This window comes from Euleptes europaea, chromosome 2, assembly GCF_029931775.1.
Source record: "Euleptes europaea isolate rEulEur1 chromosome 2, rEulEur1.hap1, whole genome shotgun sequence".
In the NCBI taxonomy this organism is placed as follows: Eukaryota; Metazoa; Chordata; class Lepidosauria; order Squamata; family Sphaerodactylidae; genus Euleptes; species Euleptes europaea.
In genome coordinates, this window is record NC_079313.1 from 10492913 (window position 1) to 10519458 (window position 26546).

The 26546-nt window shown below is 47.7% G+C and overlaps 1 protein-coding gene across 1 annotated transcript; it reads right to left on the bottom strand.

Annotated features, from left to right (window-relative positions):
• Positions 1-6735: 6735 nt before the first annotated feature.
• LOC130472964 (perilipin-3-like) lies at positions 6736-20940 on the bottom strand. Its single transcript, XM_056844469.1, has 7 exons — positions 20878-20940; positions 19508-19703; positions 18278-18360; positions 17197-17428; positions 12159-12391; positions 9091-9222; positions 6736-7225 (listed from the first exon to the last, which is right to left on the bottom strand). Exons 1-7 carry the CDS (start codon positions 20938-20940, stop codon positions 6794-6796), a joined length of 1371 nt encoding a protein of 456 aa, XP_056700447.1. The 3' UTR covers positions 6736-6793.
• Positions 20941-26546: the final 5606 nt, after the last annotated feature.

The following is a 26546-nucleotide window of genomic DNA, read 5'->3' on the forward strand; positions in this document are numbered from 1 at the left end:
CATCTAGACATTAGGAAGAATTTTCTAACAGTTAGAGCGGTTCCTCAGTGGAACAGGCTTCCTCGGGAGGTGGTGAGCTCTCCTTTTCCAGAGGTTTTTAAGCAGAGGCTAGATGGCCATCTGTCAGCAATGCTGATTCTATGACCTTAAGCAGATGATGAGAGGGAGGGGATCTTGGCCATCTTCTGGGCATGGAGTAGGGGTCCCTGGGTGTGTGTGTGTGGGAGGTAGTTGTGAATTTCCTGCATTGTGCAGGGGGTTGGACTAGATGACCCTGGTGGTCCCTTCCAACTCTATGATTCGATTCTATGACATTAAACTAATTTTGTGAAACTTTTGAGATGTGAAGTTCTCAGTTCAAAGCCATGAACCCATTCTCTCTCTCGGTCTCAGTCCTACCTATCTGCAGAATGGGCATGATATAGACTAGTGAGCCAACATGCAGCATTTTAAACACCTCCAATTATACTCGGCTTCACACCTCAGGTGACTGTCCCACATCAGCCTCATCCAGAGACCCAAAGTCTAGTTTAAAAAAAACACACCAAAAAACAAATAAACCCTCACCTTGTGCCAAAAGAAGCACATGCATTTGGCACATGGCTGCCTAATTACAGGCTGCGCACTGCCCAGCAATCATGTGTCCAAAGCCAGACAAAAAAGAAAAGAAAAAAAACCAACATAAAGAATCCCATAGCTTGAAGGCTGAACGGCCCAGCCAGCTGTCAACAACTGCATCTTCAGGGCTGACCGTTAGTAAACTCCCCAACAGCCTTCAGTCCCGATAGGCTCAAATTGTTCGGATATAATCCTTTTTGTCCTTCCAGTGCAGTTTCCATGCGAGGCGATTGTTTCCTTCAAGGTTGCGCTCGGCTAGTGGTAAAGAAGGAAAGAATGCAGGATTACAGAGATACCACTCCTCTTCCCTCGATTATGTGCTAAATCAGTACGCAGTGAAAGTTCAGCAACCGGGGATCCGTCAGAATTTCGGCTGCCAGCTCTGGGTTGGGAAATACCTGGAGGTTTTTGGGGCGGGGCCTGAGGAGGGCGGGGCTTGGGGAGGGACTTCAATGTCATAGAGTCCGATTGCCCAAGTGGCCATTTTCTGCAGGTGAACTGATCTCTGTTGGCTGGAGATCAGTTGCAATAGCAGGAAATCTCCAGCTCATACCTGGAGGTTGCTCCAAAGGGACACAGCTGTGTAAGTACAGAATGTAAGAAAGCAAACACAGGAGCGAAAGTCTATCACAAAGTGCTAAATATAATATGATACAAGCTACATAACATTCTTTTAGGTATCCCTCTGGGTGGCAAACCACCCCGTAAACACAGCCTGCCTAGTAAATGTCGGGATGTGACGCCACCCCATGGGTCAGGAATGACCCGGTGCTTCACCTTTTACCTGGGAACTGGTCTGACTTTCCTAATAATGGAACAAATGAAAATTGGATCATTCTAGAGGTGGTTCCAGTTATAAATTGAGAGGAGGCTTTGTACAGTCATGTATTGAATTGAAGAGGGTCTGCGGATGAATCAGAAACGGCTGTCTCCCCTTCTTTTCTTGACATTTGGAACCTGCTTTTTCTCTCGTACTGGGCTGAAGGACATCTGAAAATAAGAAGATTCACTGCTACATGTACTCTTGCAGGCTTTTGTACCAACATTGGACTTGTATAACACATGCAAGCCCATTTGGGGATAGTAATCTTGTGTTATTTACTTGGCTATTTATAGCTATGAGGACAGATATATAGTTGCACTGTCATGGTCCTGCTTTTCATGTTGTGTAGCTTGTATCATATTATATTTAGCACTTTGTGATAGACTTTCGCTCCAGTACCTGGAGGTTGGCAACCCTAGACAGATGGATCATTGCAAAACAGCAGACTGGATCGCCCAGAATAGACATGCATCAAGACTAGCATTCATTTTGACTTGTAGGTATGGATAGCCCTCTCCTCCATGAACATGTCCACTCCCCTCTTAAAGCCTTCCCAAATTGGCAGCCATCACCACATCCTGGGGCAGGGAGTTCCACGATTTAACCCTCTTGGGCTCCTTCTTAGCCAGCGTGGTATCGTGGTTAAGAGTGGCGGACTCTAATCTGGTGAACCGGGATTGTTTCTTCACTCCTCCACATGTCAGTCTCACTTCGGAGTGGTGTGGAGGTTTCGAATTAAAAGGGGGCATCTAGTTCAGACACTCCACAAGATCAGCGTGGTGGCTTAAAGACTCCCCTCCCCCCAGTTGCTGAAACTGGTATTCAGAGGTAAACTGCCTCTGACCATGGAGGTTCCATTTAACCATCATGGCCGATAGCCATAAACAGATCTGTCCCTGGTGAGTTTGTCCAACCTGTAATCATCTAGCTTAACCGACTTTAGTACATCCCTTGGCAACTCTGTCTTCTCTTCTCTTCTCAGAGCAGGTTCCAAACATAATTATATGTTGTGCAAAGAAGTACATCTTTTTGTGCCAATTCACCTGCCCATCTGGTTCGTCAAGTGCTTCGAGATCTAGAGTTAAGGACATAAGAAAAGCCCTGCTGGATCAGACCAAGGCGCATCAAGTCCAGCAGTCTGTTCACACAGTGGCCAACCAGGTGCCTCTGGGAAGCCCACAAGCAAGACGGCTGCAGCATTGTCCTGCCTGTCTTCCACAGTACCTAACATAATAGGCCTGCTCCTCTGATCCTGGAGAGAATAGGTATGCATCGTGACTAGTATCCCTTTTGACTAGTAGCCATGGACAGCCCTCTCCTCCATGAACATGTTCACTCCCCTCTTAAAGCCTTCCCAAGTTGGCAGCCATCACCACATCCTGGGGCAGGGAGTTCCACAATGTAACTCTCTTGGGCTCCTTCTCAGCCAGCGTGGTGTTGTGGTAAGAGCAGTGGACTCTAGAGAACCGGGTTTGTTTCCCCGCTCCTACACATGAAGGCTGCTGAGTGACCTTGGGCTAATCAAAGTTCTCTTTGAATTCTCTCAGCCTCACCTACCTCACAAGGTGTCTGTTATGGGGAGAGGATGGGAAGGAGATTGTAAGCTGGTTTGAGACTCCTTAAAGGTAGAGAAAATCGGGGTATAAAAACCAACCCTTCTTTCCCCCCTAAACTGAAAAGACCCTCACTCGTCAGCCTCTTTCTCCGGGGCTCCAACACCTTCTTTGCTTTAGACGAAGGGCATAAGAAGTCCCAATGGCCAGCGCACACAGATGCCCAAAATAAAAATTGTGCAATTTTAGCCTTCGGGATTCTCTAGGTTGTGTATTAGGGGGAAAACCCCACAACAAAAAGCAGTGGGGACGGCAGTGGAAATAAAAGTTGGTAGCAGAGATTTGACCAGGAGCCCAAGTCTATCGCTTGCTGTCTTAAAATAGAACATGCCACATCTAGGATTACCAGCTCCCTCTTCACCACTGGTGGGAGTTTTTCGGGGCAGAGCCTGAGTAGGGTGGGGTTTGGGGAGGGGGAAGGACTTCTATGCCATCAAGTCCAATGGCCAAAGCGGCCATTTTTCTCCAGGGCAACTGATCTCTATCGGCTGGAGATCAGTTGTAATAGTGGGAGATCTCCCTAACCACCTGGAGGTTGGCAACCCTAAGGGAGCATGACCAAACGATCTTTGGCACCTAGGTAGGTGAAACGCCTGAAGAAGGGCATGACGTCTCGGCCAAGTGCCTGAGCAAAGTCCAGCTCCACACAAGCTTGGTTCACAGTCCAGCAGAGCTCTGGGGGAAAGCGAAAATTCCCTTTCCTTCGAAATCTGGAAGCGCCAAGCAGATTAAAGATTATGCCCCATACAACAGCTAGGAGCAGTGTTTAGGGTTGCCAACCTCCAGGTACTAGTTGGAGATCTCCTGCTATTACAACTGATCCCCAGCTGATAGAGATCAGTTTACCTGGAAAAAATGGCCGCGTTGGAAATTGGACTCTATGGCATGGAAGTCCCTCCCCTCCCCAAACCCCGCCCTTCTCAGGCTCTGCCCCCAAAACCTCCCGCCAGTGACGAAGAGGGATCTGGCAACCCTAACTGTATGGCATTGAAGTCCCTCCCCTCCCCAAACCCTCCCTCCTCAGGCTCCCTCCAAAAATCTCCAGGTATTTCCCAACCCAGAGGTGGCAAACCTAGCTTGGAGTAAAGAATACAGCAGTTTCCATGTTGTCCTCGTTAATTAGGGTTGTCAGGTCCCTCTTTACCATTGGTGGGAGGTTTTTGGGGGTGGAGCCTGAGGAGGGAGGGGTTTGGGGAGGGGAGGGACTTTGATGCCATAGAGTCCAATTGCCAAAGTGGCCGTTTTCTCCAGGGGAATTGATCTCTGTCGGCTGGAGATGAGTTGTAATAGCAGGAGATCTCCAGCTAGTACCTGGAGGGTGACAACCCTATCGTTAATGTCCCTGGAATTAAGAGAATTTCCTGATTCCAGAATTGGAGTTGGCCTGCGTGTTACCTAGGCACAAGCATACCCCAGGGGGTGGGGGGAACATTGTACAAAAGCAATCTCAACACCCTCATATGGAAGACTACATCACCATTAGTTTGGCAGACTGTGTTAGCAATGTACTTAGCAAGAATTTGGAGACAAATCTACACATTATCTCATCAAGATTGTGCAAAGCCAATGTCTCATGCAGGAATGTAGCACATTGGTGAGCACATTTCTAATGGGCTGAAAGGGGGTGAAAGTTTTTGCTAAGTATACATGCAGAAGATTGTGAAATAAGAACTGGAACGCTGTGTCCATTCCTCTTTGGGAAGACCACCAGCAGCTAGGGTTGCCAGGTCCCTCTTTGCTACTGGCGGGAGGTTTTTGGGGCGGAGCCTGAGGAGGGTGGGGTTTGGGGAGGGACTTCAATGCCATAGAGTCCAATTGCCAAAGCGGCTATTTCCTCCAGGTGAACTGATCTTTGTCGGCTGGAGGCACCTGGTTGGCCACTGTACGAACAGACTGTTGGACTTGATGGGCCTTGGTCTGATCCAGCATGGCTTTTCTCATGTTATGAATTAGAGGTGCAGGAGAGCCAGCATGGTGTAGTGGTTAAGAGCGGTGGTTTGGAGCGGTGAGCTCTGATCTGGAGAACCGGGTTTGATTCCCCACTCCTCCACATGAGCAGCGGAGGCTAATCTGGTGAACCAGGTTGGTTTCCCACTCCCTACACAAGAAGACAGCTGGGTGACCTTGGGCTAGTCACACCTCTCTCAGCCCCACCTACCTCACAGGGTGTCTGTTGTGGGGAGGGGAAGGTGTTAGTAAGCCGGTTTGAGTCTTCCTTAAGTAGCACAGAAAGTCAGCAATTAAAAACCAACTCTTTTTCTTGGCTTGGCTGTCACTGCAAATCTTGGACTGCGGCGCCCTCTGGTGCTAACAAAGGGAACAGCAGGAGCCAGAGAGTTCAGTCTGGTTCACGCCATAGGGCCAGAAAGTTGAAAAGGCAGACAGTTCTGGACTGCCAGGAGAAAGTACTGCTTCTCCAAGTGCAACCTGTGGAACTCACTGACACAAGATGCAAGGACAGCCACCTGCCAAAGTGGCTTTCAAAGGGAGTCAGGCTAATCTATGGTCTGTAAATTAACTGGGCATGATGGCTAAATGGAACCTCCATGTTTGCAGGCAGCGAACACCAGCTGGAAGAGCTCAATAGCAGGGGGCGGGTGGGAAAGTCTTTGGCTGCTCTGTAGGTTTTCCGCAGAATCTGGTGCGCCACTGTTGGAACCGGTGTGCTGGACAAGGTGGACCTGGGGCCTGATCCAGCAGGACAGAAAACATTGACCTGAACCGGCTGGCGGCGTTGTCATAAGACACAGTCATCCAAGCACGAATATGCTGATCAGAAAAGTTTTAATGTTTAACAAGACACTGGCCATTATACAAAAAGGTAGAACACATGCATTCGTTTCATTTGGGAGAGGAGAACAATTTCTTCATTCCCACAACACTGATTTCAGTAACCAAATCCACCCGTTGTCGAGATTCAACACCACTGGGGGCAATAGCCCTGGTTAAGTCTCTTCAACGGCAAGATAAAAGGATGAAAAACACACGTACCATACAAATTTTGGGGCTTGCCCATAGTGGTTCAGATGCGCTACTCTGTTGGGGAAGGGAAATGTTAGGAAAAGACCCAAAACCGAGTCAGGGTGGACCGAAGGACAGGATGTTCCAAAAACACTTAAGGCACCAAAGGTTCTGAAGAATTTTGGCTGACCAGATGAAGATCTTAACCCCCCCCCAACACAAAAACAATAAATCCATAAGATCTAGCATCCCATGTATTTGCTGACTGAAATTTCACCACCGCCCAAAAGAAAAGTGTGCATTTCTGGGAGCTGACAATGCCCATAAAGTGGAGAGGAAAGGAAAAACAACCACATTTCCCTAGACATCTACAAAGGCCTAATGTGAGGATTCCAAAAACAATTAGGCACAATGCTACATAAGCCAAGTAGGATGCTAGGTCAAAACAGTCAAGCAGCTCACTCTTAGGACACTGGAGAAGCAATCCCACAGAAATCTATTAACCCAGAGGTAAAATTAGTATGATTCGAGCCACTCAGTTCTTACACATGAGCCAGCCGACCTTAAAGAGGTTGCGGTTGGTCATTCACATCTGTTCTGATTTTTAGAAGGCACACCTGAAATGTTACAGACCAAGAGATTTCCGAAGCTATGTTAACACCACAAGCTCTTCTAACACCCGTAGGAACTATAGTTTTGCCAAATCCTTTCCAACATAACTTCCAGAAGTCTTTGCACAAGTGCCACATTAGACATTTCGGAAACGTGAGACGTCAACCTAGAGGTCTTTCTTTGGCTCGGAGGGTTCTTTTTGTGGGTTGTCTGGCTTCTCCTTCGGTTCTTCGCAGGCCTGGACTCCACCTTCCACCTTTGTGCTGGAAGCTTCTGGAAGCTCCACCAAGGCGGGGGCAAAAGGCCCCACCAGCCACGGGAGGGGAACGTGCGAGACCACGTAGTCAAGCACATCATCCACGGCTTCGAGAGCCTTGGTGACTTGCTCGCGGCTTTGAGCCAAGATGGTGGCCGAAACATCCTGGAAGGAGCGGGCTGTTGAGAAGGACGAGTGGAGGTCCTCCACAGTGTGGCGGAAGTGTTGGACTTTGTCTTGGACACTAGCTGGAAGGCCTTGGACATTGGAAATGAGGGTTGAGCAAGAGTTCTGCAGCTGCTGAGTAAGACCCCGGAACATGGCCAGGGTCTGCGACTCAACCTGAAAAATGGAAAAACTTGGTTTGTAATCACAACAAATATTATTAAATTTGTACCTCACCTTCCTGCCCTCATCAGGACCACCAATACATTAAAAACATAAGAACACCTCTTAAAAACAATTCCAACCAACCAAAAATACATAATTAAAACCAAAGCTAAAATAGACATAAAAGAACAATTAAAACACAGAGAGGGAAAGAAGGATCACTGAGGGGAAAATAGACATAAAAGAACATTAAAACACAAGGTGGGAAAGAAGGATCACTGAGGGGAAAACAGACATAAAAGGACAATTAAAACACAGGGTGAGGAAAAGAGATCACTGAGGGAAAAACAGACATAAAAGGACAATTAAAACACAGGGGGGAAAGAGGGATCACTGAGGGAACACCAGGCAAAACAAAAAAATCTTAACAGTTGACAGAAAATGGCAACAGAAAGGGGCAGCTGGATCCCTTTGGGAAAAGAGTTTGAGTTTTGGTCCCATGACCATGAAGGCCCTTTTTCCAGGCTGCCACCCACCTAAGCTCAGAAGACAGGGGCCACCAAAGCAAGGCAACTGAAAATGGACTGTAAAAATTGGGTAGATTTGTAGAGAAGCAGGCAGTCCTTCAGATATACTGAGACCCTAGAAAGCCGCTGCCGGTCAGAGTAGCAATACTGACTTTGATGGACCAAGGGTCTGATTCAGTATAAGGCAGCTTCTTGTGTTCACCACTTGGCCCCAAGGGACTCACAATCCTGAAAGATCATAAATCCAGCAGGGTTTTCACAACTGGAGGAGAGAAAGTACTGCGTGGGGAAATGGCTCCAACTAGAGAATCGCCATATATTCAGAAGCCCGATTTCTACCCCAAAGCACTACCACCTTTCTAAAAGAGAATCTGGGGGACTGGGACAATCCAGATATAACTGATCCCGTTGTACCAGCTAGTGAGAAAGGAGAGAGATGTGTACCCTCCTATAACGTTACAATTCATGGGCACCCAATTAGGTCAATGGACAGAAAAATCACAACAGTCTGGAAGAGCCCAGGGAACCCGCTTGAGGAACTCAACACTGGCTTAGGCCTGGTCTACGATGAGGCAGCAGCATTTCCAAGGTGGACTGGTATAGTGGTTAAGAGAGGTAGACTCTAATCAGGAGAACCGGGTTCGATTCCCCACTCCTCCACATGCTGGTTGCTGGTCTGCTGGTTGACCTTAGGCTAGTCAACAGTTCTCTCCGAACTCTCTCAGCCCCACCTACCTCACAAGGTGTCTGTTGTGAGGAGAGGAAGGGAAGGCGATTGAAAGCCGGTTTGAGACTCCTTAAAGGTAGAGAAAATCAGGGTATAAAAACTAACTCTTCTTCAGACTACAGGGGTGGGCATCACCTTTTTATTGCCACACTGGAAATCAGGAAGAAAAACCTAGCCTAGCTTCTTGAATGGTATGCCAGTTATCTCACAGGGAATTATTAAGGTAGAGGAATGTGGACAAAACACAATCTTTCACTTGCAACCAGAGTCTGTTCCAACCGTTTCAGCACTCAAGACATCTCTTTCTGGGGTGTGTCCAGCCCAGGCCTGGAAGGCTTTCCAAAAGAGTAGGACAAATTTGCAGAGCCCGACGGACAGCTAGCAGCCACGACAGCGACGTAAAATTCTCCATGTTCAGAGGCAGTGTACCACTGAATATCAGGGGCTGGAAGTTAACCGCCGGGGAAGGTGGGTGCCTTCAACAGCATCCAGTCAGCCAGCGTGGAGGCTGGACTAGAGGGACCCTCAATCGGAACTCTTCAGCTGGGTCACACCAGGCTGCTAGAACCAGTTAGGACAGAACAGCTCCCTTTGTCCACGGGCGGGAGCCACAACCAAGTTACCTCCGGCTGCACCGAGGAGTCCACCGGCTCTCCGCTCCCTGCTTGCTTCTTGTTCCACTCCAACCACATCTGGTTCAGCTTCTCCTGGCCTCCTTGGAGTTTCTGGCCAACGCCTCCTTTGACGTGCTCCATCTGGCAAGACACCCAAAGGAACCTGGGGGTTTACAGGGGGGCAGCCACGCTTTCTCTTTACAAACATGGCCCACCCATGTGGCAGAGAGACCCTCCCCTCCACCAAGGACTATCAACTACCAACAATTCCAACCCACCTTGGCTCATATCTGGCCTGAGGAGGTTCCCCAGCACACGATGGACGGCCTCTAGTTCCGCCCTTCGGGCATCCCAGCAAATCCCTGCCTAAAGGGGAGTAGGTAGATCACTAAAGAGGAGTAGGTAGATCACTAATGGGAATCAGCCAATAAGAAGCTGTGAAACCTTGGGGTGGGGGTAGAGTTAGGTGGAGAGAAAGTCAGTCATGGCCTCAGATAGAAGAAGAGTTGGTTGGTTTTTATACACCGACTTTCTCTACCTTTTTAAAGAAGACTCAAACCGGCTTACAATCTCCTTCCCTTCCTCTCCTCGCAACAAACACCTAGTGAAGACTGAGAGGGGCTATGGTAACCATCTTCAAGTACTTGAAGGGCTGTCATATAGAGGAGGGTGCCGAGTTGTTTTCTGTTGTCCCAGAAGGTCGGACCAGAACCAACGGATTGAAATTAAATCAAAAGAGTTGCCGTCTAGACATTAGGAAGAATTTTCTAACAGTTAGAAGGCTTCCTCAGTGGAACAGGCTTCCTCGGGAGATGGTAAGTGCTCCTTCCCTGGAGGTTTTTAAGCAGAGGCTGGATGGCCATCTGTCAGCAATGCTGATTCTATGACCGTAGGCAGATGATGAGAGGGAGGGGATCTTGGCCATCTTCTGGGCATGGAGTAGGGGTCACTGGGTGTGTGTGGGGGATGTAGTTGTGAAACTCCTGCATTGTGCAGGGGGTTGGACCAGATGACCCTGGTGGTCCCTTCCAACTCTAAGTAGGTGGGACTGAGAGAGTTCAGAGAGAACTGTGACTAGCCCAAGGTCACCCAGCTGCCTTCATGTGGAGGAGTGGGGAAACCAACCTGGTTCACCAGATTAGTGTCCACCACTCTTAACCACTACACCATGCTTGGGGAAGCGACAGAGAAACAAGGGGAAACTACTAAACTTTGCCCAGTGAAGAAAAAATTCAGATACCTATATTATAGGGCTCAGGAGCTGTTAGAGAGGCAGGAGTAGAACAGGTATCCTGTGTTACCTGTGGGAAATAGTAAATTAGGGAGACTGGCGAGGGGATTGAGGGAAATATCCCAAGAGACCAGGAAACCCTATTTCAATATGCTGATATTCTTGGGTTTTAAGGAGAAGGGAAATTACTCTCTCTGGTAGAAACAGCCTGTCAGTTCAGTAAAGTTGTGGGTGTGTGAAATTGTAATGGGTTTTAAAGCAGAGCTTCTGCTAAACTTTGCTGTAAATAACCAGTAACTTGCTGCATTCCTTGCCTTATCCACCAAACCAATAAGTACTGAGCCCTTCTGAAGAAGCGACAAGACATTTTATTTATTTTTGTCTTGCAAAAAGAAGGTGTTTGGTGTGAATCACTCCAGCAAATAGGGAGGGGGGGAAAGTAATAAGAAATTACCTCAGATTCCTATCCCATCTCCCCAGGCTTCCTCTGTAATAGCAGCCGGTAACCCAGCACCATTATTTATTAACATTGTCTCCCTGACCACTTGCAACCCCGGCCATAACAAAATCAACACTGTCACTACTACTGGAAGGTGTGACGGGGTAGGTGGGAAGATGAAAAAGCCCCTGCATTCTGCAAGCATAGATGTAGAATCACAGAGTTGGACGGACCACTGGGGTCATCTAGTCCAACCCCCTGCACAATGCAGGAGTTCACAAGTACCTCCCCACATACCCCCAATGACCCATACTCCATGCCCAGAAGATGGCCAAGATGCCTTCCCTCTCATCATCTGCCTAAGGGCATAGAATCAACATTGCTGACAGATGGCCATCTAACTATTTCTTAAAAACCTCCAGGGAAGGAGAGCCCACCACCTCCTGAGGAAGCTTGTTCCACTGAGAAACCGCACTGTTAGAAAATTCTTCCTAATGTCTAGACGGAAACTTTTTACATTTAAGTTCAACCTGTTGGTTCTGGTCCGACCGTCTGGGGCAACAGAAAACAACTCGGCGCCCTCCTCTATATGACAGCCCTTTAAGAACTTGAAGATGGTTATATCACATCACCTATCAGTCTTCTCCTCTTCAGGCTAAACATACCCAGCTTCTTCAACCTTTTGCTTCTGCTTGGTTTCTTGCCCTCAGCCAAATTCCCTTATCTCCTGGCTCAAGTCTTTAGTTCTGAGGATTTAGACCCAGCCCCTTTCTTCTTCCACCTCATTTCCATCAGCCTTCCCATCTCTGAACTTCTCTATCTCATTTTCTTTCCCTTGACTCCAAGTCCTGATTCGTCAGGTGGTTGTGAGGTCGCTTCCCCATTCAAACTGACCCCTCACTTGCCTCCACTCTGCCACCACTCTGTTGAACACACCTTCAACAGCCAGACGATTGTGAGGTTGCTTCTCCACTCAAAATGACTCCTCACTTGCCTCAAAAGTGGTTGCCACCACCTAGTAGTTGGGGAAGGGCTGCGGCTCAGTGGTAGAGCATCTGCTTGGCATGCAGAAGGTCCCAGGTTCAATCCCCGGCATCTCCAGTTAAAGGGACCAGGCAAGTAGGTGATGTGAAAGACCCTCTGCCTGAGACCCTGGAGAGCCGCTCAGTAGACAATACTGACTTCGATGGACCGAGGGTCTGGTTCAGTATAAGGCAGCATCATGTGTTCATGTGTGTTCACTCTGTTGAACACACCTTCACCCTTCAGAAGTCTGAATGTTTGTGAACATTCAGCAGCATCCCAGCAGCTCAGCAAAGTGAAGGCAGGCTATAGACATTAACAGCAGAGGGAACAACCACGGTGGCCAAGAGGCGGCTTCGGAGACCCCCATCAGGGCATTCTTACCTGCTCCATCATGAGGTAGAGTTGGGTGACGGAGACCTGAACACCCTGCCTGACTTTCTGCAACTTCTCCAGGGAGTGCTGGTAGGCCCGGTGGCGGAGTTTGCTCGAGAGAGACCCCAGGCGGACGAAATAGCTCTGTGGCTCCTCCGGCCGCTCCACAGGGGGCAACTGAGTGCGGCCCTCCAAATCAGCCCAATCCGACTCAGAGACTTTCAGCGAAGCAGCCAGTTCAACTGGAAGAGAGAAAACAGGAAGGTTCACGGCCTTCCACGGGCAAGCTAAAGCAACTGCAACCTGCGCGCGTGTTAAGTGCTGTCAAGTTGCTTCCGACTCATGGCGACCCTATGAATTAAAGTCCTCCAAAATGTCCTATCTCTAACAGCCTTACTCAGGTCTTGCAAACTGAGGGCTATGGCTTCCTTGTGAGTCAAACCATCACTTGTTGGGACTTCCTCTTTTCCTGCTGCCCTCAACTTTTCCTAGCATGACTGTTTTTTCCAGTGACTCTTGTCTTCTCATAATGTGACCAAAATACGACGGCCTCAGTTTAGTCATTTTAGCTTCTAGGGTCAGTTCAGGCTTGATTTGATCTAGAACCCACTGATTTGTTTTCTTGGAGGTCCACAGCATCCGTAACACTCTCCTCCAACACCACATTTCAAAGGAATCGACTTTCTTCCTATCAGCTTTCTTCACTGTCCAGCTCACACCCATACATAGTAATAGGGAATACGATGGCATGAATTAACTTGATCTTGGTGGCCAGTGACACCTCCTTACACTCCATCCTGGCTGATCATATTTCTAGCCTGTCCTTTCCTTCAAGCAACTCAGAGTGGCATACAGGGGTGTGTGTGTTAATCCTCTAACATTTTGTCCTGCAATGTATTTTAGACTGAAAGGACGACTGGCCCAACATGCCCCCCTAGGGCAGAGCAAGAAGTCTCTAACCACTACACCACATGGGGTGGAAGGTCTAGAGTTCTTTTGGGGCTTGCTAGTCACACATTTAAAAGCAAAAAGGATGCTTTCAGCCAGGGCTAGAAATATACAGGAATCTAGAACCCTGCTCCTATTTACTCTTCCCATAATAATTCTTTACATCCTCTACAACCATCCTCTAAGTTGGGCCAGCATCACCTCTATATTACAAAGGAAGTTCTGAGGCTGCAGTGAGAATCACAGTTGGAAGGGGGCAGACAGGCCACCTAGTCCAACCCCCTGCTTAATGCAGGATCAGCCTCCAGCGGTAACCAGAAAAAACCCCACGGTCATAAATGCACACTGGAAAGAAGCCCACACAGAAAGAAGCCCACACTTTAATACTTATTTATTTTGCTTTTAAAACATTACAGCCATAACATAATTTTTACAACTATTAACATTAACAATTAATAAAAAATAATAAAATATGGTTCTTTCTGATCTAGTTATTTCCAAATCATGAAAAACACTATTTGTACTGGTATGATAATACCTGATAATTATTCATTTTTTATTCTTACATTTCACATTAATTTTATTCACACTTCTGTAAAAGTCTCTTATTTGTTATTTAACTATATACTTTATTCCTTTACAGTGATTTGACATGAAATTAAAGCCATTTCACTGTTTTAGTATCCCTGCCAATTCTTTCATTTGACATGAAAATGAAGCTATTTCCACTGTTTTTATATCTCTGCCAGCTGTTGAAAACAAACCCGGAATGAATGGGGACCCCCTGGATTAAATGAGGGACCAACATTCAATAAATTGAGTAAATAATAATTCAGATATAAATCTTTACTGCAAATTAGCCAATCTCCTTAAGTAAGTTTATCTTCCACCTGCTCATACTCCTGCACAGAAGTGGCAATCATGTCATGTTGTGCCTCGTATCTTCTCTTTTTCAACTCTGGGCGACCTGCTTGTGCATTAGCCAATGTTAATTTGTGGCAAGCCAGGTCCCTCTGCAGTCCATCAAACACTTGGATGACTGCAGTGGAACAGGGAATTAAGAGCGTTGGTAGTTTTTGGTGACCGTTCAAGGGCTGCATCATGATGATTCCATATTCTTATAGGAAACTGAGGATCTCTACCTGCTGCACCCTCGATATATGTAGAAAAGAAGTACGTGAGCACCTCATTGTAGCTGTCTTCATCTGGAAATGTGGCGGCAAGCTTTTCAAAAACACTCCTTACATCATCTATTGGGACAAAGGCTAATGCAGCAAGAGACTTCAGTGTAATTTTTATGTTCATATTAGTTTCATATTCAGTCTTCAAGCCAACATTGTAGATTTTCCTAATGAGACTGACACAGATGAAAATAACACCCTTTGACCTCAGCGTGTGGAAAGGCAATCTTCACTGCATTCATACAAGCCTTCTCAAAATCGACTAAAACCTTTTGAGGAGCCAGATTTGGAATCAATAGCTTCATTATTTGAAACATTCTATTATAGGTGTCTGTGTTCTTTTTTTGGAGTAAAATGTAAATACATGGCTGATATGAATTACCCACCTTGCCATGCCACATGTACAGTTGGTAAAACATATTTGGCACTTTATCAAATGTGCCATCTCCATAGATGGTATCTTTGTTCAATTCGAGCATAAGATCTCTATCAACTAAAACCAGAATTCTGTCTGGATTCTCCACACCTGAATCGTGAAGTATGAGTTGACTGTACTTTTCAGGGATGTCAAAATTTATGGTTTTGGGGTTAGGCAAATTACCATTTGTTCTGTGATAGACTTCTTGCGAGGGATGATTGTCTGGGCGTATGGGCCAATATCATTATTTAACACTGAAAACACATTTCCCATCACATTGCGAGGAGTGGCACTTACTGCTCCCATGTCTTCCCTCATTTTGCTTCTGGCAATGTTTGCTGCTGCTTTTTGAGGACAGGAATCATGACAATGCTCTGTTGGTTCTTGAACTACGTTGCCATCTTTTGTTTTTATAATTGAATGGCACTTTATAGAGCGATTGACTCCATTGACAGTGCGAAAAGTGAGATACTCAAACCCCAAGTAAATAATAACTTCATTGTTCTTCTGGCTTCTTGAAAACTGTTTGCACTACAAAAATAAAAAATAAAACTCATAATGTACATTTAAAAAAACAGCAATAAGATAGTTGTGTAATAATTGTGCAAGTCAGTAGTGTGCCTGTGCAACTCAGACTTGAGGCAAATGCTGAAGTAGGCCTCTGGCGCACCTCCCTGCCATCCCCCTGCCCCCCATCCAGAGTCCTCATCTGGAGGCCTGGTCTACCACCATAAAAGACTCTTGGTAGACCTGGCCTCCAGCTGAGTCCCATCGGGAGGCCAGGTCTACCTATTGGCTTTCTTGGTGGTAGACTCCCTGGACTCCAGGGACCCATAGAAGTCAATGGGTAGACCTGACCTCCGAGGGTCTTCACAAATGAGAGTGTTCTTGTTGTCTCAGAACACAAGCACAGGAAACTACACACACTTCAGCAATTCTCCAAAAACTACAGGGGCTGAAAAGGTCCAAACAGGCAGCTCCAACTAAAAAGCACAAAAAACTTCCTGATCCAGAACACCTTTTACAAAGACACTTCAGAATTGTGTCAGCTCTGAGGGGAGAAACGTGGAGGCGTTGCCTGGCAGAGCCTACAAATTCAGAACAGCTCTTTTCTAAGGCTTTGGCTGCAACCTGACTGAAACTCCCTTCTTAGGGGGAGAAATTGAAATTGAAAGAAGAGCTTAGGGGTACCTGAAGCAGCCCCCCTCACTACCATGCAAAAGAATATTCTCATTCAGAATCAAGGATACACCCCATGCCTAGCAAAAAATGACAATAGCCGCAAGCAAGCAAACAAAGCTATTTCAACAAGGAAATATAGGCACTACCCTTCCCCAGTGTCTATTTCCAAACTACAATGAAATGATAACATAACTGAAAAGTAAAATAAAATAGACACTCACTTTTCCCCCTTCGTGGATAGATGAGGTAGCTGTGTTTGTGTGTCCGAAGTAGAAAAGAGCAAGAGTCCAGTAGAGAATGCAAACTCAATTAACATCTGTGTGAAAACTCCAGAGGTAACGCCCTGCTTCTCTGAATTGAAGGTACTCAGGAAGCCATTTGTTGTCAAGGTAACGGATGGCCTTTCAAATGGACTATGAAGGTACTCATCATTTTAAACAAATAAGATGTTTGCTTCCAAACATATTGTGAATATGGAAATTTTTCTACTTTTGAGTATTTTTCCGTGTGGGCTTCCTTCCGTGTGGGCTTCTTTCTTGTGTGCATTTATGACAGTGGGTTTTTTTTTCTGTGGGCAATTTTCTTGTGGCTTTTTTTCATAGAACCACAGCGGTAACCAGAAAAAAAACCCACATGAAAAAAGCCCACAAGAAAATTGCTCACAAAAAAACCCCACGGTCATAAATGCCCACAAGAAAAAAGCCCACATGGAAAAAAGCTTTTTTCATAAAACTGCCTACAGCAGGGGTGTCAAACATAAGGCCCGCGGGCCGAATCTGGCTCGCGAGCCAGCCACCCCCCACTCTAAAGCTGGGCGGGATGAGGCATGGCCCGGCCCGACCAAGTGACATTTGTGTCATATCCTGCCCTCGTAACAATTGAGTTCGACACCCCGCCCTAGAGCATCCCTGACAAGTGTTTTGTCCAGCCTCTGCTTGAAGACTGCCAGTGAGAGGGAGCTCACCACCTCCCTGGGTAGCCGATTCCACTGCTGAACAACTCTTACTGTAAAATATTTTCCCCCTAATATCCAGCTGGGTACCTTTCCGCCCACAATTTAAACCCATTCTTGCGAGTCCTCTCCTCTGCTGCCAACACAAACAGCTCCCTGCCCTCCTCTAAGCGACAGCCCTTCAAATACTTAAAAGGCAGCAAGTGATGTCCCCCCCAACCTCTTCTTTGCACTGGGGACTTCTACAAGGCTTAGCAGCAACAGGAATGTGGAACAGAGACAAAACGCGGTCACAGCGTTGGTGACCCGTGTTCTAGCCCGTATTCTCAAGATACCTCACAGCATATAGAAAGACACACTACTCACTTAACTCTTGTGTTGTCACAGGGAGGTAATGATCTACCAGGTCTTCTGACATTTCCAGTACAGCATCCATGCCAGTTGCCACCATCTGGCCCACTCGGGACCCCATGACGGTATTCATGCTTCCAGACACCACCGATCTGGTCATGTCCACCACCCCACTCACGCCACTGGCTACAGCATCCTTGGCGCCATTGACGGTATTCGAGACCGCTTCCTTGGTGCTGGCTACCACCTAGAAGAAGAAGTTGGTTTTTATATACCAACTTTCTCTACCTCTTCAGGGACACCCACCTTCCCTTCGCCACAACAGACACTCTGTGAGGCAGGAGGGGCTGAGAGAGCTCTAAGAGAGCTGTGACTAGCCCAAGGTCACCCAGCTGGCTTCATGTGGAGGAGTGGGGAAACCAACCCAGTTCACCAGATTAGTGTTAGTTAAGCAGAGGCTAGATGGCCATCTGTCAGCAACGAGAGGGAGGGCATCTTGGCCATCTTCTGGGCACTGGGTGTGTGTGGGGAGGTAGTTGTGAGTTTCCTGCATTGTGCAGGGGGTTGGACTAGATGACCCTGGTGGTCCCTTCCAACTCTATGATTCTATGTTCGCCGCTCATGTGGAGGAGTGGGAAATCAAACCTGGTTCACCAGATTAAAGTCCACTGCTCCGAACCACCGCTCTTAACCACCACACCATGCTAGGAAATGAGGAGTTTACATTTCAAGCTAGAGAGAAAGAGGCAAACATTCCTTCCATCCACCTGGCACAAAAATCTCTTTGATGAGGGAGCTTCTAAAGTTTAATATAAAACCTCTGAATCACAGAAGCAATTTTATGACAGGTAAAGGTAGCCCCCTGGGCAAGCACCGGGTCAGTTCTGACCCACGGGGTGACGTCATATCCCGAAGTTCACTAGGCAGGTTATGTTTATGGGGTGGTTTGCCAGTGCCTTCCCCAGTTGTCTACACTTCCCCCCCAGCAAGCTGGGTACTCGGTTTACCGACCTCGGAAGGATGGAAGGTTGCGTCAACTTTGATCAACAGTGTGAACTCACACTCTAGTGGGACTAGGAAGAAGCGAGATACTGACCTTCTCAGACGGCTGCTGCAGAATGGGTAGCTTTTCTTCCAATTTATCCAGGCTCTTGCATGCAAACTCATTAGCTGTTGCAACTAGAGGGACAGAGATATGAATGTTTCCTTTCAATCCCAAGAGCTGAAGAGTTCACTTCTTTCCCCAGGTTTCTAACCCTCATGATGGCAAGAAGAAGAGTTGGTTTTTATATGCCGACTTTCTCCACCGCTTAAGGAAGGATCAAACTGACCTACAATCATCTTCCTCTCCCCGCAACAGACATCCTGCAAGGCAGGTGGGGCTGAGAGAGCTGTGACTAGCCCAAGGTCACCCAGCAGGCTTCATGTGTAGGAGTGGGGAAACCAACCCGGTTCACCAGATCAGACTCCACCACTCCAAATCACCGCTCTTAACCACTACACCACGCTGGCTCTTCAGCACCTCTAATTCATAAGAACATAAGAAAGGCCATGCTGGATAGACCAAGGTACATCAAGTCCAACAGTCTGTTCACACAGCAGCCAACCAGGTGCCGACAGAGATCAGTTCACCTGGAGAAAATGGCCCCTTTGGCAACTGGACCCGGTTCTCCAGATCAGCGTCCACTGCTCCTAACCACCGCTCTTAACCACTACACCACGCTGGCTCTTGTACTTGGGTACAATATCAGTAGGCTGCTTTTCCAAAGAATGCAGCTCACAAGGAGCTTCATAGCATCGCAAAACAAACTGAAAAAATGCAGCTGAATATCAGTTTTTTAAGAAATGGAGACTCTCCACCCATTGCTTATTCTGTGTGGCAAAGGTTCCCTTTGTATCAAAGGAGGCCAGGGAAGAGCACAAAGGGAATTCCAAAGAGGGGAGGAGCATCCCACACCTACAGAGAAACTCCCTGGATAACATGCTTTGCCAAGTTCCTAGTCCTTATGGTAGCAGAGATGGCCAGATACCAGCCACAACCTCGCAAGGTTAAACCTGACAACTCAAGAGATGGGCATGCAGCCCCGCGCCATTCCTCAGCTCTTGTTGCTATGACTACCAAACCTGCAAAACACAGAACTCGTGTTGAGCGAGAAATCCTGGCCCTTCATGCAATTTTAATATAGGTTGAGACATGCAGTGTCTCCTTACTGAAGCTGAGTGAGCTACGGGCCCCAGAGAAGCGAGAACTCTAGGCCCGACACACATGCATCCCAGATACCAGAAGTGGCCCGGTCCTCTCCATACATTGAGCGGCGTCACCTACTCTGAGGTTCCAGCTTGGTCAAAAGGGGCTGGGCCCCGCTCATGGCGGCCGCCGTGAGGGTCTTCACGCTCTTCTCCGCCACGTCGCAGACAGACTTGAGATAGGGGTGGGTCTCCTTCGTGGAGGCGTAAACCGAGGATACCATGTCGTACGTGGAGCTCACGAGAGGCAGATTGGCCACTCGAGTGACCACATTCTGGGAAGAAGGGGGGAAAGTTAAGGAGGTACGGCTCTGTTCTTGAAATGAGAAATCTAGCTTTAAGGCAGAAGCCTTCAGAATCACAGAGTTGGAAGGGACCACCAAGGTCATCTAGTCCAACCCCCTGACAAGTGCAGGAAATTTACAAGTACTTCCCCCCCTACACCCCCAGTGACCCCTACTCCATGCCCAGAAGGTGGCCAAGATGCCCTCCCTCTCAGATTCATTTACATCTTGAAATAAGAAAAAATATCACCACCCAAGGAGATTAGGTACCCAGATTCCCCAACCAAAAACAGATGGGCAAATGTGTTTCTCAACAACAAAGGAAAAAAAACCTTAACCCTAAAACACAATTAAGTACCCAAAGGTCAAGAAAAAAAAAAATCAGCCTTCCAGGCCAAAGATTATACGATGTAAAGGTTATATCAGACAAAACATGTATATATTTATTACAGACTAAAATCAATAACATATGTAAGGCCCTGCAATAGCCTATCAAGCCACCATATTCATGTAAACATACAGCACAAATGGACGTGTGTGTGTGTAAAGTGCCGTCAAGTCACAGCCGACTTATGGCGACCCCTTTTTGGGGTTTTCATGGTGAGACTAACAGAGGTGGTTTGCCAGTGCCTTCCTCTGTACAGCAGCCCTGGTATTCCTTGGTGGTCTCCCATCCAAATACTAACCAGGGCTGACCCGGCTTAGCTTCTGAGATCTGACGACATCAGGCTAGCCTGAGCCATCCAGGTCAGGGACAAATGGACATACAATCACAGAATTAGAGCTTCTAGGGGACAAAAGGAAAGGAGAATTAGAGTTTGACCAAACACGTTTTGGCCAAATGGCCTTCAGTGGTCAAAACAATCACAATTCCAGACTATGAATGTACATGACTTTCTAAAAATCTTCAAGACTGTTTCTCTCCCCTGAAGAGGTAGAGAAAGTTGGTATTGTGCTCTGCAAAACCTCCTTCATCTGTTTTATGCTTCCATACAAATGGGCAACCAACCCCCGTGTGTGTTTCCCTCTTAAATGAGGAGATGTTGTATTTCAGCCATAAACAAAATAACTCTGTTTGTCATCAAGATGTCTCAAAGGTTGGAGCAGTTATAAAGTATTCAAGTCAATTTAGGTCAGAGGTGGCCTGCTGCTGGGCTCCTATTACCTGCTGGTCCACCTCCTTGCTTTCGGCAGTGGTCTGGCTTGAGATGTTATCTTCTGATGACATGGTGTAGCTAAGGAGAGAAGAGAGAAAGAATCAGCATTTCTTCCTTCAACCCAATTCTGGAACTCCTGGGCACAACACCAAGCAAGGACCGCTACCTTAAGACTGCTGTTAAGAATAAAGTTATACTTGTTCATAGGAAATCAGAGCTAGTAGGTCGCAGCAGAACCTCCAAGTCCAGGGGCAGAATACCAGATGCTGGGGAACCAACAGGGGAGGGGCTGTTACCACTAGGTACTCTGGCCAGGTTGGCGTCTAGGCTGACCGTCTGTTGGCTCCACCAAGACATTGTTAAACAGGCTCTCCATGACAACTCGCTGAAGAAGCCATTTGCCCAGATGTATTTTCTGTGTATAGGAGCAGTCTACCTTTATCTGCCAAATGCCAGGTAGGTTGGCGCTTTGGCTCCCTAGAAAGAGAAGACTCTGGGTCTGCGCCAGCAATTGGTATAACCTTAAATGAGAGCTGTTGTTACAGAACCGCTTCTGCCAAAGAATTCCTTGCATCCTAACACTCCCAGGCAGCCCAGGTGGCAGACAGGTATGTATGGTATTCCGGTACTCTGAGCGAGGCAAACATGCCACCTAGGACATATTCCTCTCTGCAACTGGCCATCCCAGCTCCATAACACCCAACCAGAAAATCACCTGCCTAATCCCCTTCTCCATCTGCAGCCATAGCAAAGCTTTTTGAATGCTCCTGGAGCAGGGAGGAAGAGAACGGTGTCAATTTTGGGGAGGGGCTGTGGCTCAGTGGTAGAGCATCTGCTTGGCACGCAGAAGGTCCCAGGTTCAATCCCCGGCATCTCCGGTTAAAGGGACTAGGCAGGTAGGTGATGTGAAAGACCTCTGTCAGAATTCAAAAGGTAGCCGGAGGGTCAAAAAGGTTGGGATCCCCTGGTCTAACCACCATACAGGCTAACCAGTATAAGTTGGTGAGGATTTACTTCCCATCCTGGTAGAGCCAACTAAGACAATTTGGGGTGGGGAGAGGGGAGAGAGAAGTGCAGCAAGTTTCAGTATCTCTTCACACAGAAGAGTTGGTTTTTATATGCCGACTTTCTCTACCACTTAAGGGAGACTCAAACCGGCTTACAATCGCCTTCCCTTCCCCTCCCAAGAGACACCCTGTGAGGTAGGTGGGGCTGAGAGAGCTCTAACAGAGCTGTGACTTGCCCAAGGTCACCCAGCTGGCCTCTTGTGTAGGAGCGGGGAAACAAATCCAGTTCGCCAGATTAGCCTCCACTGCTCATGTGGAAGAGTGGGGAAACCAACCTGGTTCTCCAGATTAAAGACCGCAGCTCATGTGGAGGAGAGGGGAACCAAACCCAGTTCTCCAGATCAGACTCCACCACTCCAAACCATTGCTCTTAACCACTACACCACGCTGGCTCCTCCCCCTTCCTTTACACTTGTTTGGCAGCAACCTACACCCATCAGCACGGATTGCATCCTTGGAACATCTAGTTATATCCTCCAACCACATACTCCTCTGGGCGTAGATTGTTTTTGGCTTTGTTCATTTCAAATGCATCAATTGCACGACTTCGATTAAGATCTTTGCATCTTGTGCCAAAATCAGAACTACGAAAAACAATGCTTTGAAGCTGGAGCCAAGTCGCCTTCTGCAAACAGAGCCCAAGGAATCAATCAAAAAATTCCCCCTGCAGACCTAAACCACTCCCTAAGCAAATACCCTAGACCCTTTCTTCTTGCAAGTTGGCTTCCTTCCATCATTAGGTTCCAAACCACGCTCCGTAATCTAAGAAACCCAACCGCAGGCAGCCTTGTTTACTTCTTCAAGATCTGGCTTGCTTTGGCCGGACAGCGATCAGACGGCCCCAAAACAGGAGCTGCTGCGGTGTCAGAGAAAGGTCACAAGATTGTCGCTAGGGATAGAGGAGGGCGGGAGAAGGACCGGCGGAAAGAACAGGATAACCCCAGTGTGGGACTGCAGAGGAGGGCCTGAGCACCAGCCCGTTCATGCACCATCCATCCAAACAATAACATGCAAAGTATGTATGATATAGTAATAGACTTTTAGATGTTTTTGTGATTTGTATTGTCAGAATTTTCCCCCTTCCTTATTTCTGTATCCCCTTTAACGAATTAAACGAAAAAACAAGAACATTTTAAAAAACAAACACAGAAACAGTGTAATAAAAACAGAATATATAGAGTTGAATCAAATTGACAGAGGGCTTATTAGCAAAGCCAGCGTGGTATAGAGGTTAAGAGCAGCAGACTATAATCTGGTGAGCCGAGTTCGATTCCCCGCTCCTCCATACGAAGCCTGCTGGGTGACCTTGGGCCAGTCACAGTTCTCTCCCAACTCTCCCAGCCCCACCTACCTCACAAGGTGTCTGCTCTGGAGAGAGGAAGGAGATTGGAAGCCACTTTGAGACTCCTTATAGGTAGAGAAAACCAGGGTATAAAAACCAACTCTTCTCCTATTTAACACATTTTCCAATTTATTTTACAATTACAGGTAAGAGAAGAATCCGTGGAGGACACTGGGTTTTTAAAAATAATTTTAAAATATATTTTGGACTTGATTCCTTTCCCATAATTTGAGGAAGGGCTTAGATAGATGCTGAATACCTTTCTGATCCGTGAATGAAATAAAACCATGCCAGTATGTATGTAATTTTATGTATGTAATAGTTTTAGAAATAAAAAAAAGAAATAAAATCATGCCATGTTTTGTAGAAATCTGACCGGCCGCTATTTCTGAATGCAACCACGTTTTAAATCCAGAAATTGCATGGTGCTCCTAGAATGAGTAAGCTGAAGCAAAATGGGCAGGGAGCCTAGTGAGCAGAGTCACAGAAGACAGTAAGAGGAACGAAGGAAAGGAACTCCCAAGGGAAAACCACGCATTACCATGAAAACATGCCATCTTCATTTTTTGTGTGTCTAATAGAAGGTTGTGTCTAATATAAAGTGGAGCCCTGTGGCGCAGAGCGGTAAGCTGCAGTACTGCAGTCCAAGCTCTGCTCACGACCTGAGTTTGATCCTGACAGAAGTCGGTTTCAGGTCGCCGGCTCAAGGTTGACTCAGCCTTCCATCCTTCCAAGGTTGGTAAAATGAGTACCCAGCTTGCTGGGGGGTAAAGGGAAGACGACCGGGGAAGGCACTGGCAAACCACCCCGTAAACAACGTCTGCCTAGTAAACGTCGGGATGTGACGTTACCCCATGGGTCAGGAACGACCCGGTGCTTGCACAGGGGACCTTTACCTTTTTATAAGGTTGCCAGGTCCCTCTTCGCCACTGGCAGGAGGATTTTGGGGCGAAGCCTGAGGAGGGCGGGGTTTGGGGAGAGGTGGAACTTCAATGCCATAGAGGACAATGGCCAAAGCAGCTATTTTCTCCAGGTGAACTGATCTCTATCGGCTGGAGATCAGCTGTAACAGATCTCCAGCTAGTACCTGGAGGTTGGCAACCCTACTAATATGGCTAGCAGTGACCCCCCTCACTGTGAGCCAATGAAGGCTAGTGACAATATGTTTTTAAAAAAATTGTTTAGTTCATTCGAATGATACCCCGCCCTTTCCTGGCAAAGCTGGGCTCAAGCCTTTTAGAACATAGCATCTCCCATAAGGACTAGAAGCATAGCCGGTCCATTTTAAAATTGGAACCACAACCACCATTTTATGCAGAAGGAGACAGCATGGTGCAGTGGTTAAGAGCGGCGGAGTCCAATCTAGAGAACCAGGTTTAATTCCTCACTCCTCCACATGAAGCCTGCTGGGAGACTTTGGGCTAGTCAGTTCTCTCTGAACTCTCTCAGCCCCACCTACCTCACAAGTTGCCTCTTGTGGGGAGGGGAAGGCGATTGGTAGAGAAAAGCGGGGCATAAAAACCAACTCTTCCTCGTGGTACCAGGAATCACGTTGTGTTTGTTTAGCGTATCAACTCTGTCCTAGTCGGCCAGCTGCCCATAGACAAAACCTGAAGCTTACTCATTTAGAAACAGCTGAGTCCTTCCAACGCTCATTCAAGAGAAGGTCAGCCTTCGGGGACACTGAACACACACACACACTGCAACACAAAGTTAGTCACCGTGGCTTGTCCCCTGCAGGAGTTCGTCATGAATGTGTTTGCTTTCCACAAGAATCCTCCCCAGTTTTGCAACCGGGGAAGTCATAAATACAAACTAGACTTCCACGGAGGATGAATCAGCAAGATCTTTGACGTCTGACTGGCAGGATTACTCAGGGGCACAACAGTTCCACCGAAAAGGAAAGACCATCCAAGTCAAAGGCCAAGTTTAGAATAGCAGAGTGGCTCTTTTTAAAATCAAGGACAGCACGGGTTTCTAGTCCTCACTGAGGGAAGACTGGGAAAGAATTCATAGAATTGGCTGTTTAAGGACTCTGCTGTTAAAGAGGTGGAATATCCTGCATCTAGGAAGTGCTGGGATAATACCCCACAAGAAGGGATTGGATTATTTTTCCACCCAACAATAATATAGGGTCTGATTAGCTCACACCTCCAATGGGAAAGGCATGATTCCCCTCTATTAGAAGTAGACCACCTAGGGTTGCCAACCTCCATTTGGGGCCTGGAGATCTCCCAGAATTCCAACTGATCTCCTGACTACACAGACCAGTTCCCATGGAGGAAATGAAGAAGAATTGGTTTTTATATGCCGACTTCTGCTACCACTTAAGGGAGAATCAAGCCAGCTTATAATCACCTTCCCTTCCCCACAACAGACACCCTTATGAGGTGGGTGAGGCTGAGAGAGCTCTAAGAGAGCTGTGACTAGCCCAATGTCATCCAGCTGGCTTCATGCGTAGGAGTGAGGAAACAAATCCAGTTCACCAGGTTAGCACCCGCTGCTCGTGTGGAGGAGTGGGGGAATCAAACCCGGTTCTCCAGATCGGACTCCACCACTCCAAACCACTGCTCTTAACTACTACACCATGCTGGCTCTCTTCAAAGGCTGCTTCGAAGGGTGGACTCTATGGTAGTAGGCCAGTGATGGCAAACCTTTTAGAGCCCGAGTGCCCAAACTGCAACCCAAAACCCACTTATTTATCCCAAAGTGCCAACAGGGCAATTTAACCTGAATACTGAGGTTCAAAGCCACAGCGGGGAGTCCAGGGAAGGGAAGGGGGGACGGGGAGGGCAGTCTGTGAGCTCACTCGGCCTGGAGGTCGGGGGAGGTGGAGAGCAGGGAAAGGATCCCTTGAGGGCAGGAAGGGAAAAGGAAGCCGCGAGCCGGCCCCACTGGCTGCCACCACAGCGCTCTGAACGTGGTGCCGCCCATTGAGAACGGTGGCTTAGAAAGTTGGGGGGAAGGAGAGAAAGCCGACACCACCGCGCACACCTCCTGGCCTGGAAGGGGAAGCGCGCGAGGGAAAAGGAAGGCCGAGATGGGGGCCGGCCCGTCGAGGAGGAGCCGAAAACTCCCACAGAAGACCCCCCGGAAAAAAAAAACTCAACGGGAAAAAGGGGGCAGGCAAAGGCAGGCGGGCTTCCCTTCTCGTCCTCCTCGCGCCGTACGTGCTTGTGGTACCACGGCGGCGGCGCAGGCTGGGGCGCCGGGCCGGCGGAAGAGCCGCCCCGCCGTAAGCCATCTGCCTCCAGCCGCCCCTCTCCAC